This window comes from Lytechinus pictus, chromosome 18, assembly GCF_037042905.1.
Source record: "Lytechinus pictus isolate F3 Inbred chromosome 18, Lp3.0, whole genome shotgun sequence".
NCBI classification, from domain to species: Eukaryota; Metazoa; Echinodermata; class Echinoidea; order Temnopleuroida; family Toxopneustidae; genus Lytechinus; species Lytechinus pictus.
In genome coordinates, this window is record NC_087262.1 from 19,402,212 (window position 1) to 19,416,018 (window position 13,807).

Consider the following 13,807-nt stretch of genomic DNA (forward strand, 5'->3'; position numbering starts at 1 on the left):
CTCAGTACCTCTCTCTCTCTCTCGCCACCATCTTCTCTCCCGTCCCCCTCTCCATTCACCGCCATTATATTTTTAGACAACTGTTATTTTATGATTACTACTTCTATACTAATTCATGTCCGCCTAATGCTATATTTTCAGTCGCAGTGATATAAATGGATATACATGTATAATTTTCACCCTGGTGTGTTCGGCCAACGTGTGATTTTCACCATGCTAACACTTTGCGATGATTGAATGATTCTTTACTGTTTATTGTCTTTATTTTAAAGAAGATTCTGCATACAACAGGTAGCATTAAACATTATACATAATCGATCAAAAAAGTGAATTAAGGTGAAAAATTGGATAGTTATGACAATTTAACTAATAAATTGATATATACAGTGTGTATCAAAAAAAAGTTTACACTTAGAAAAAATCTTGTAAAATTATACATTTGTAATATCCTGAAGATTTTTCCACATTGTAACATTGGTACAGATCCATTTAAGCAAATGACGATATAACTGTCGAAAAATATTTCCGCTTGAGTGAACACCACTTACTTTTAAAAAGTTAGTGAAAAATGATTTGCGCAGAACTTTGAAATAGTTATGCGAATAAAAGTAGACCTTAATCATGAAGAACAAGTTGAATTTATCTATTAAAATTGATTTGAAGATATCTTTCACGTTTTAAAACTTTTTTCCTTGCCCAAAACACTTCGAAGAGTGCATTGCGCCCCATCCCACTCCCCCTCACACTGAGGCAATCGTGACGATATTTGCTTTATACTGAGCTGTGATTTACATGAAATGGCTTAGGCTTAATTTTCATTTTGTTAATCATTGTAAAGCTTGGAATAGGTGTGGAGAAACAAGTATTAAATAAAAATGAAATGTAAACCCACTATAAATGATAAAAGCTTAGTGAAAAAATGCTAGAGATGTCTGATATAAACTTTTGTTCAGATTTAGTTATGTCCTCAGATCCAGCTGGCACAAAAAGGGTAAAGGTTGTGCTTACTAAGTGTTGAAATTTCAATTTGGGTGGCAAAATTGTTACAAAATGCTTGAATGTATCCGTCTAATTTCTATTGACTAAAAGTGCAAGGGAAATGTATGAGAAATGTTTCGCAGGGTAAATTTGATTTCGCCCTTTCTCCTTGACACAGCGTGAAAACGAGCATTTCTGCGCAAACAGATTTCTGTGAGCTTTACAAAAATGGACAGTGCTCACTCAAGTGTAATATTCTGTCAAAACTTTTACTTGCATTGGATAGATGAGACCCAAACCTAAGATTATATGTGAAAAAATTACCCACATGTTGTATATTTTTTAATTCCCAGGGCTTTTTCAAAGTGTTAACATTTTTTGATACGCACTGTATAATATATATATATACTTACATATGCTTGGCATCTAAAATATACAAGTATCACGATTGGAATAGTAAGTAGAATGCCCTAAACAAAAAACATTTATAGAATTGGTACCATATCTCTGCACTCTGATTGGTCCATCCAATCATTCTATAAAACAAATAAAGCACTTTTTCTGGGGTGGGGGTCGGGTCGAAAGAGGAGAAGTATGCATGTGGCAACTACAGTATTATGGATACTTAAGGCTAAACCCAATCGGCTGTGCCTCGATCGTGGGTTATTACAGTTTCATATACCCCTACCCTTGCTAAAGCCCCTTTCACAATTGGTGGTGCGACATCTTACAACCGTTGCGATTGTGTGCAACATATATTGTCACCAAATGATCGTATAACGATCGCAAGGGCATTTGAGAAAGCCCATTATAAAAACCAATCGCCGAACCCGCATCTCTGCATCATTATCTTCATTATTATAGGAAACAAAAGTTCTATTACAGAAATTAGAGCAAAATTTGTCTTTAGAGTCCAAATATTAGACTTGTAACAGTAACTCTCTTAGATGTTTCCCGGAGACACAGTTTGTCTCTAACAAATGTCATTATTTACTGAACAAAATACCAATTTGCATTGTCTAAGCAGGGTCCCTGGTCAAAGTGATCTAATATTCAAAATAGTCACAACTCTCACCAACATGTTTTTTTTTTTTTTCATTTGAGTGATAGATATGCAATTTTATTGAATAAGTTTGATTTCCATTTTATATCAAGAAGACGGCCCATCGAGATCTGTACCATTCTCAATAGCGGGTTTGGGGGAAAAGTTTTCATATCCACGTGTCGTTTCATGCGTTGATGCCAGTTTCTTGCCATCTATAGTGCGGGGGATTCCTGTGTTCGATACTCCTTCAGATTGTCCTTCTGCCGCTGCATCACATTCTCTTACAAAATAACTTTTGCTTGGTAGGAGATATCCATTAAGATCAACATCTTCTGTTTTTGACTTCTTCGATGCTGTTTTCAGATCCATGTACTCATGTTTCACCACATCTTCATTCCCGTAAAGAGGCAATGTATTAATCTCTTCCTTATTTCTGAAAGATTTCGCCAAGTCATCTGTGACATCACAACCTTCCTTGTCAGATGTCGTCGTTCCATACACTGATGGTCGACTTGCGTCCGCCAGGAGATGCCCGTCTTTGTCAAAGTCTTTATCGGTTCTGGGTGTTTGGTAAGGTGGGTCTCTCCAAGCCTGTTCATTTACCTCTTCTGTCTCGCCACCTTTCATATCTTCTAATGCCATCTTATGACGTCCAAGAGTGTTTGTATTTGGTCTATCCGGCAATGGGGGTGGGGCGTAACTTGAACCTTGGGGTGCCGAATTAGTTGATAGAACATTAAAGGATGTGATATTCGTCACATCTACATAACCATGATCGTTCAAAGTCCTCCTAGCCATGCTCATTTTGAACCTCCTGATGCAGTAAGCAAGTGATGCGATCAAAACGATACTCAGGAACGAAATAAACGATCCGATAAGACCTGGTAGAAATGACCCTTTAGTTGACGTTGATATTTCAGGCTTGCTCTTCTGAAACGGATGTGTAACTTTGGTGAAGATGTTTTCTGGACTTGTCAGCTTGACCGCGTGAGAGGTTTTCTCACTCATAGAGATGTCCGTACGGGGCGTCATCTTGTTACTTGTACCTATAGAAAATATTGGGAATTGAAATAACATGAAATTAAAGCCCTATAAAGTTTTGGTATATGTGAAAAGTATTCAAATTCATTGTCTAATAAAGTGAATGTGTATCATACAAAATACGGTTTTTTTTTCTTCAAAACATCTGATCTAAAAGCTCATTGTCTAATGGTAAAGCTCACCATTAAACTTTCTGCGTGAAAGAAATTAGGATCTTGCCCAAAATAAAAAAAATGTGTTAATTTCCTTTCTAGCACAAACTTAATTAGACTGAAATGCTTAATTATAATTTTGTTTGTAAATTTTTTTATAATAAAACGGTACTAAGATTTATAAAATAAGAACTCAATGGACTTAATAAAAAAAATAGTAGGAGTTAATTATTCTTAAAGGTGATGAAACAGATTTTCACAAAGGAATCGTAAAAAATGAACCTTCAGTATTTTCTTGTAAGATTGGATTGATTTGAAACTTCAATATAATAATAATGGTCAGTTTTTGTATAGCGCAAAACACATAACAGTCTCTATGCGCTTGAGAAAACAAAGGAGAGGAAGAGAAGTGTTGATAAGTTCACTTTGTTGAGGCTAGGTACAATTCAAATAAGTATGTTTTAAGAACTGTTTTGAATTTGTTGACTGAATCGATCTTTTTCAGGGAATTCGGGAGTTTGTTCCATAAAACAGGGGCTGCATGAGCAAATGAACGTTCACCATAAGATTTTGTTGATATTTGAGGTACGACTAATAAATTCATGCTTTGTGAACGTAAATTACGTGTTGGCTTATACACAGTAACTAAATCATTTAAGTATGAAGGAGCAAGTGCATAGAAACATTGATATACTAGTAACAAAATCTTAAATTGGATTCGAAAATATAAATCGCATTATTGAAACTTAAACAAAGCATATGTAAACATGTATTAAATCTTTCTTTGTGAAAAAAAAATCTATTAAGCGAAAATAAGAAAGAGCATATGTATATGTCCCCCCCCCCCCCCCACGTACGTTCACCGCCTATAGGCTATGTATCAACTCAGTGGAGCCCGCCATTATAAAAGCCCTCTCGCGGTAGGTCGCCTAACAATCTTGTTAGCGACGCTTACGAGCATCTTCTTGCTCACTCTCCAAAATGTCTGCGATATTAAAATCCTAAAAACTAATGAAATCGTTTAAATTTAGTAAGACTATGAATGTTTATCATTTATATTGACTATCGGTGTATCAACCTATATCGAAATTATAAGCAAGTGTGTGTAAGAAGGCGATTTACCAGTCATTTTGATGAGTGATACAATATGCCAAAATTTATGAAAATATAGCGTAAATTTTATATAGCATTTCAAAAATCCTTATTTTCAATATCCCCATAATTTTTTGTTGTTTTAAAAAATATCTTATTACATTAACTAGAATTTTCCAGACCTGATAACGTTGGTAGCTTATTTTCTCCATCATTCATAAGAAAATTTCAGGCCTTCAAAATCGGGTTATTTTTTGTTATATTTCTAAAAGAAAATAGTTAGATTCGAACAACTATACCATTGTTCTCCCGAAGAAGGGTTATCATCACATAAATTTGTGTATATCATACATAACATTAAATATTACGAGTGTAGCAATCAATGTTGGATAACATTTTTCACGATGAGTTACGTAATGAACAGACAAATCAAGTTCATTCTTAGCACACGAGCCGCAGAATGCACAATTTTAGCGTGTGCAGACGGGGCTGATCGCCCGGGCTGTCCGTTCAGATTATCCAGTCCGATACTGGAGTCAGGTGGTATATTTCACGTACCTTTTCCCCTCGCGATGACCACTGTGCAGTTTTAGTGTTTTATTTCGATACTCAGTCTATGAAATTCATACTTTACCGATGTCTAAAAATACTTGGAATATACCTGACACATAAATTATTTCATTTTCGGTGATTATTATTTCTTTCCTTAATTACAAAAAGTCAAACTGATGTCAAGAATGTGTAACATTGACTGTATAGTTAAAAATATAGGTTTGGGAAATATCGTGTTAAGTTTGTCCAATGTCATCAGCATCTCGGTATATGTTAAACAGAAAATATAAAACAACTATATGTTTTGTAAATTCCACGACCGCCTTTACCATTATGGAACATATGAAGCCAACCTGCATGACCGCCGGGGGGGGGGGGGACTCAAATTATTTGTTAAAATGAAAGTAGTATCAATATTTATAGACCTTCAATATGCCTATTACCAGGCTCTTGTGATTATAAATTATAATCATGGTGAGTTGGGGGAGTAAAAGGGTTGGATGAAATAGATTGCATGGGGAGGGGTCGAGGCCGAGAGAAAAAAAGAATTAAGGGGCCAAAAGGAGATTGCAGGCCGGTAGAATGACAGAGGGTCAAATATTAATAGGGCAAGCTTTATTTGAGAGCTTGACCATAACAGGAGGGAAGGAAAAATACAAGACAGTGGAAATTTAAATAGGGAGAGCTGATCTTTGAGATATATAATGGCACGAAAGCAAAAACAAAGAAAGAGAGAACAGGGAGATAAAGGAGGAGGAGAAGCCCTTGCAATTAAAATGTATCAAACACACTTGGCTGGGGCGGCAGTGAGCACGGTGAGATGATTACCCCCCCCCCCCCCCCTCCCTCTACCACCTCGTCAGTCTCAGTAGCAGAGAAAGGGGACTAATGATTGACTTTTTGTGATTCATGCAGGTCGAAAGAAATGATAATTCTCAAAAATGAAATCATTCATGTGTCAGGTATATTAGAGCATTTTTAGATATCGGTAAACTATTCATTTCACAGATTAAGTATCAACATTAAGCACTATAAAACTGGACAGTGGTCATCGTGGAATATACCACCCGAAACCAGCATGACCAGTATGGGACTAGATAATCCCGTCCGACACACTAGGGATCAGCCCCGTCTGCGCACGCTAAAATTTATCATTCTGCGGCTCGCGTGCCAAGAATGAACTTGATTTTTTCTCTTCATTACAAAACTCATCGTGAAAAAGATTATCTAACATGGATTACTACACTCCTAAAATGAATTGATATGTATCATTTACACAACAATACGAGATGATAACCCTCATTCGGGCGTACAGTTGGTATAGTAGTTCGAATCTAACAATTTTCTGTTAGAAATATAACAATAATTAACCTGATTTTGAAGGTCTGGCATTTCCTCATAAAGCCGAGAAACAGTAATCTATTAACGTTATCAGGTCGGGAAAATTCTGGTAAATGTAATAAGATATTTTTTTAAACAACAAAAAATTATGGGGATATTGAAAATAAGGATTTTGAAATGCTATATAAAATTTACGCTATATTTTCATAAATTTTGGCACTTTGCATCACTCATCAAAATGACTGATAATTCGTAATATAACAGGCAATTGCCATTAAATTCGGTATGAGTTTGTACACCGATAGTCAGTGTAAATGATAAACATTCATAGCCTTACTAAATTTGAATAATTCCATCAGTTTGTAGGATTTTAATATCGCAGACATTATGGAGATTGAGCCAAACGATGCTAACAGGCGTTGCTAACAGGGTTGCTAGGCCCGAAAATCCGATTAAGCTCCGCCCACTTTTTACACTGAGTTGGAGGGATTAACGTACGTGCCCCCCCCTTGGTTTTCGTTTTGGTAAATCTTTTGTGTTGGTAAATCTTTTGTGTTATAGGGATTGACCTTTTAAAGGTCTTGAGGCCTATTGTTAATCCCACCACTTTCTGTTAATATTTACTATATTTATAATGTACCCTTTTGTATTCACGTTTGAATGTATTTTTTAATGTGTTTTTTATGCTATTGTACCTGTATTTTTACCAGATTGTGGAAATAAATAAATCTAAATCTAAATCTATAATAGTGCCGGCTTCCTCAAAATAATAAACAAATACGATAACATAACGTACGAAAATAATCATTCAATGTAATCTTGATCACCTGCTTGTCTGCATATGACGCTGGCATCTTCTTTGTGTATGCAGTTATGGACTCTTATCCCCTTATGTTTACAGTTCTTGATGTTTGTTTCTGTTCCATTACACCGAACCTCATCCAGAAATATCTCACCAGACCCTTCACCAAACTTTGCATTTGGCAGAGCTGCTAAAGCTTCATCAAATCCTAACTGTCTGCAAACAACGGTAGCGTCATCAAGGTCCCAAGAGTCGTCGCAAACACTCCCCCAAAAGCCTTCATGGAGTACCTCAACCCTCCCTTGCGATTCGTTCAATCCATTTAGAAGTCGAACTGATATGTAAAAAAAAAATCAACAAAGCATTAGCCACTAAAAATATGAAGTGTTGGTATAAATATTCAAATGATATCTTTCGTCGTGCAGTCTTATTAAGATTATTGGTTTTGTATAGCTACGCGTATCTTTAAAAATTTCTTTTTCACTTCAAAATGAGGTACAGTACCGTTGCATCATAGAGCTCTCTTAATAGCTCCATGGTTGCATGTTTACCCAAAACCAATTTAAGACATCTTCCAGTTACAAGATGTGAGGTTTGATTTCATGCACTTAATTCATGTTTGACTTCCAGTGCCATCCCAGGTATTGTAAATTACCAATATCACGCTGTATTACATGTACATTAAAACAATTTTTTTTTAAATCTCTGATCTATTACGAACGGGTACAAATTAGCCCACCTTTGTACACATGTAGTGACTGATTTTGCTAAACCACCCCGATTTTCGGGATTTTAAGTGAACAATTATAAAGTCAAGTCACAGTGGAATGAACTGAATGAATATCATTCATTCAACAAACGAGACATTCTATTTCCATCTACGAAATTCCTACCTCCCTTGGAGCAAGATGCCCCTGCATCTCCACTGCAGGGGTAAGATCCTACTCCCCTGTGAAAACAATCTGCGAGGCTATCTTCTGTTCCGATGCATCCTACACCAGTTAGGAGGCCATGGCCATCTCCCTGACCAAACCTTGGGAAAATCGGAGAAACTGAGGCATCGAGAAAGCCCATCATTCTACAAGCAACCCTTGCATCTCTGAGATCCCACCAAGTATCACAGATGGTTCCCCAGGTTCCGTTGTACAATATCTCTACTCTGCCTTCAGCGTCGTTAGATCCATCGACAAGTCGAATTTTAAATGGACCTGAGAAACGTAAAGATGATCATGATGATGCTGGTGAGATGATTTCGCTATCATCTGGGTTTTTTTTTTTCATTTTAAAGAAATTTTGCCAATTTTAGAACTGCGAAAATGATGAACACGAACTGTCCTTATTATCGCATTTACAGGATTTATCAACTACACAACGGAATATATTTTAGTGAATGTAATAGTTTGTGTATGCATACAGGATGAATTGAAATTTTCACAAAACAGAAACTAACGCTACGTACACTGCAATAGACCAGTTCGTAGTTACTTCATGGACAATTTTGGTCAAATGACTTTTCATTTCTTTCATTATGATAGGCAGATTTCAAAGCAAGATATTACGTAAGCTTGCCTTACATAACAGGATGAAGAAATTGAATAGACCAGGTGACTAGAATAGCACACCGGTGAACACTTTGTGAAGGTATTTGTTGCATTCCTACTTTGAATGCATATCATAGCATGTTGCACAATGTACTTGGCAAACTGTAAAATACCAGTCGATCGTGGACGCATTGTTGCTTTTTGTGGATGTAAATGAAAACCACTATTCAAAATAATATATGAACAATCAAGACATCAAAGTTGGTGCTTATCTCATTAGATTTTAAACCACCATGTCACTTTAGTACAATGACCTTCCTCTGATCATGCGTAGAATCTTTTGATCATGCGCAGAAAGAACTACGAACTGGCTTATTTGCATCCCTTAAAAAGGATTGAAACTAACCACTATAGATTCCCTAAAACGGTGAGATAACTTACTCCCCGAGAAGCAAACGACGCTCGCGACTTCTTCATATCCACATTCAGTAACTCCAATTCCTCTATGCAGACAGTTCGCGAGACTGTCTTCTGTACCGATGCAACCGACATTGTCGAGGAATACTTCTCCCCAGCCCTGGCCGAACTTAGCAGATCCCGGTGCGTCCAAGGCTCCGTCAAATCCTAACATTCTACAAACCACACTGGCGTCTCTCAGATCCCAGCCGCGGTCACAGATAGTTCCCCAGGACCCTCCATACATGACATCTACTGTGCCTTCACCTTCGTTAGATCCACCAACTAGACGAACCTCAAATGGATCTAGAACGCCTGGAAGACAATAACTTTGAGATTTATAAACCTATTCCCTCTGAACAACTTCACGAGTAGCTGATATGGATACAATTAATGTGCAAGGTATTGCATTAGATAGAGACGAATATTGGAATATGAAGATTTCGAAATTAACTGACTACAAATCATTGAAGAAGCTGCGAAATGCTTGACAACATAAGACATACCTCCCGAGTAGCAAATAGCTCCTGAATCCCTTTGATGATTACATTCGCTATGTTCAATCACTGCAATCGGACAGTCGGCAAGGTTATGCTCTGTACCGGCACAGTGGAGATCCTTACGTAGAATAGGACCAGACCCTTGACCAAACTTTGCAGATCCTGGTGCATCCAAGGTTCCATCAAACCCCAACATTCTACAAACTACACTGGCGACTCTCAAATCCCAGCCGCGATCACAGATAGTTCTCCAGGATCCTTCATACAAGACTTCTACTCTGCCTTCAGTAATACCCATCCTGCTCATTCCATTAACTAGGCGAGCGTTGAAGGTATGTGGATGAACTGCAGGGGAAATTTCAACATCCATTAAAAAACCTAATGATGATAGCATTTGGCATATTAAGATGATATTTTTTAATCATCGATAAGCTCGAAAGAGAAAGTTTGTCTGCCCACAAACCTCTCTATACAGTGGCGTAACAGGCGGGGCGCAAGCTGCCCCTGGCGGATTTCACCGGAAAAATTTGAAAAAAACGGGAAAAAAAGAAAGGGAGGGGGAAAGAAAGGGAAAGGGGAAGGAAAGGGGAAAAGGAAAGGAGGAAAAGGAAAGGGAAAAGGAACGGGAAAAGTGAAAAGAAAACAAAGAAAAAATATTTTTAATGGAAAAGGAAGGAAAGCGGGAAAAGGAACGAAAGAACATTTGAGAAAGAACAAATCATTCCGAAATACGCCTATATAATGCAATAGCATGTTGGGAAATAAATTAAAAGATGACAACAGCAGGAAATGAAGGTAGAATGGAATTAGTCAAAAGCTAAATTGGAAAACAAAGAAAAAGGACAAGAAAAAACCCTTAATAACATGACCGGGCTGCCGAGGATAGGAAATAAAGAGCGGGAAGAAAGATTGTGCTATAAGCTTGCTAAATTTTATGCAAATGAGCTACCGGGGCTTTGCCCCAGACCCCATGCAGCAGGGGCTCTTCATCTATAACCTTCAAATGGCTCTTTAAAGCCCCCCTGTAGGGACCCTTCCTACATTAAGCTTTCAATCACTGGCGTACAGGCGCGGGGTCTTGGTTCCACACCCAAGAGGAAATAAAACAAATTATAGGAAATAACGTATAATGAAATGAATGGAAACAATGAAATGTGTTATTTGCTGAATATAATGAATATCTATCACATAATTAAAATTTAATTTCAATAGGCATTTTTTCCAGCTCGCTTTGCTCGCTGGCGACTTTTTACTAATTTTCCAACATTGCTATGTTATGCCCCTTCAAATATTTGGTTCAACTGGGTTGAATAAAAGTGTTGTGTAAAAGCTATATTCTGTATATACCCGCGATTTGATTAAAAATAGCGGCAATCTGCGAGGTTTAAATGGCTTTGATATCAAGAAGTTCCGAGGGCTCCAGACGGACCCCAACTGCATAGCACTGTTGTATATGAGTATGGAAGGGTTGGGCCATGGTCCCCAAAAGTTCTACAACCAAGAAAAAAAGGAGGAAAAAAAAAGCAAAGGAAAAGTGTAGGATACGATTTTATTTACTGAATATAATGTCAAAAAAATATCTCAAAGTTAAATTCTCATGAAAATGTGATTTTTATTCTCGCTCGCTCGGGACTTATATTAAGCAGCTTTTTAGCACATGCGGCATACTGCGCCTCTCGTTTTTGTACTCTACACGCTACAATGGCTACTGCCGCAAAGAATCATGTTTACAGTGGCATACAGACCCAAAAAAGGAATGGGAAGAGAGAAGAGTGAAATATATTATTCTCTGGATATCGTGTCAAAATCTATCACAAACTTGGATTTTTGTATTAAATATGTGAAAATTTTTGCTCGCTCGCTTCGCTCGCTCGCAACTTTTTTTTTAAAGATAAATTCTGCCTTATACGCAATGTCTAGCTGGCCCTCTTAAAATCGTCGCCTATTCATACCATGATATGACCGGGAAATTTTTGGCTCTTGCCCCCCCCCCCCTCCCCCCGCGGCCCCTGTAGAGTACTATAATTTAGCAAGGTTCATCTCCTATAGGTTGTCAAGTTAAAAATACCATAAATTTTGAAAAATTTTAAGATATGAAAATGAGAAGAAACACAATCATTATCAAGGGATACGGACCAAATTTCAACTTTTGTTAAAATACTTGTTCCTTCTTCATTCTGTTTAATATAGAACACTTTCTGACTACTCAGCTGGCGAAGAAATTACTTACTTCCCGAGTAGCAAACAGCACCCGCATCTTCGGTGTGAGCACAGTCGTGATCACCTATTCCTTTATGGATACATTCTGCCAGGTTGTCTTCAGTACCTGTGCAACCAATGCTATCCAAAAGAATATCCCCAGAACCTTGACCAAACGTAGCCGATCCGGGTGCATTCAAGGCTCCATCAAATCCCAACATTCTGCAGATCACCCTGGCATCATTCAAATCCCACTCATCATCGCATACGGTTCCCCAAGATCCTCCGTACATGACCTCTACCCTGCCTTCAGTACCGCTAGATCCGTCGACCAGGCGAATTTGAAATGGCTCAGGAAAAGCTTTGAAAGTGTGAGAAAAAAAATGCAGTTACTTTATGCGCAGAGCAATCATTTTCTATATCTTATCTCAGCATTCTCTTAATAATTGGTCTTTAATTGTTTTTTTATTAGGCCTACCTAGTCTTCTTTTTAATACATGTATTTCAATGTATAATGGTATCATGTGTGATAACTGGGCTCCATGCCAATTTTTAAAAAAAATCACATATATTTCAAAAGAGTAAGTCCAGTTTCAAATTTCAAATTCAGTTCTCGGAAAGGTGAATGGTAAGGTATTAAATGTGTAAAGGTGCCTGTTCAATTAAATTTCGAGGTACAGTCCCTAAACTATCTTTGACTTTTTTTCATGTTGACAAACTGATCTGGGCCCCGTCTTACAAAGAGTTGCGATTGATCCAATCAATCGTAACTCTATGGAAATCCATCAGTGTCATAATTTTTTCTACAGGAAATTTGCAAATTATCCTTTGTAAACAAAGGAGAACACACCAAATTGTCAAGAAATCAATGAATTTATGGATATACATTCATATCTAGAAATTCTTTTGAACAAACAGGCATTTTATATGTTGACCTTGCTGGCTTCCCATAGTTGCGATTGATCGGATCAATCGCAACTCTTCGTAAGACAGGCCCCTGGTGTACGAGTGTGTTGTTTTTTTATGATATAGAATGAAACAAACCTCCTGAATAGCAAACTGCTCCCGCACCTGTCCTTTGTGTGCAAGAGTGGGGTCCTGTCCCTGCATGAACACAATCTAGTAGACTGTCCTCTGTCCCGTCACAACCGACCTGATCCAACAAAATAGAACCAGATCCCTGACCAAACCTATCAGAGACCGGTGCGTCCAGGGCTCCGTCAAATCCTAACATTCTGCAAACCACCCTGGCGTCTCTCAGATCCCAGCCGCGATCACAAACGGTTCCCCAGGACCCTCCATACAAGACCTCTACTCTGCCTTCAGCATCGTTAGATCCACCAAGGAGACGAACTGCGAGTGCATCACACATTGGTTGAATAATACATACAGATAATTGTTCCTATGCATGATCATTGCTTTACATATATATATATATATATATATATATTATAAAGAAATGGATGAAGAGAACAATGGTAGGCGTAGCTTAAATCAAGGTTCCCCAGAGCTATCTACCCTTTGGAAAAATTGGTGATGCCGAAAAAATGTCTCTGCCGGTCCAAGGGTAGATAGCTCTGGGGAACCTTGATTTAAACTACGCCTACCATTGTTTTCTTCATCCATTTCTTTACAATATTTAAATAAAAGAGTTGACAAAGCTGTTGTACATGTATAACTTTACACATTTATATATATATATTATATATATATATTGAACGAGGAATATTAATTTTGTCTCATAAAAATTATTTAACAAGCATATTCTAATAGAAAAATGAGTATGTTGTATTCATGGCTTATGTACATTCCATTCGTCGGAGAGAAACCAAATTTTCGAATATGATATTATGAAAGTTTCTTTGCTATTATTTGACTTAAGAATCAGAACAGATGACTAAGAACTAACAACGTTCTGTTTGTGTGCATGTGTGGAGGGGGATGTCCGTGTGTGTGACGATGTGCGCGGGGGTATATGGGTACCCATTAGGGTGTGTATGTGTGTGGGAATGTTGTGCATTTTGTCATGTGGGTAAGTGTATTCATCAAAGTTTGCTCTATTCTATCATTGCGTCGAGTAGTGAATTAAATCTTGTTCATTTTAAATA

General features: G+C 37.5%; 1 protein-coding gene across 1 annotated transcript; it reads right to left on the reverse strand.

Moving 5' to 3' along the window:
* Window positions 1-2,030: 2,030 nt before the first annotated feature.
* On the reverse strand, window positions 2,031-13,012 carry LOC129282149 (deleted in malignant brain tumors 1 protein-like). The gene is made up of 7 exons (XM_064113485.1): window positions 12,744-13,012; window positions 11,731-12,060; window positions 9,507-9,845; window positions 8,986-9,315; window positions 7,897-8,211; window positions 7,029-7,337; window positions 2,031-3,069 (listed from the first exon to the last, which is right to left on the reverse strand). The coding sequence occupies exons 1-7, from the start codon at window positions 12,931-12,933 to the stop codon at window positions 2,129-2,131; spliced, it is 2,754 nt and encodes a 917-aa protein (XP_063969555.1). The 5' UTR covers window positions 12,934-13,012; the 3' UTR covers window positions 2,031-2,128.
* Window positions 13,013-13,807: the final 795 nt, after the last annotated feature.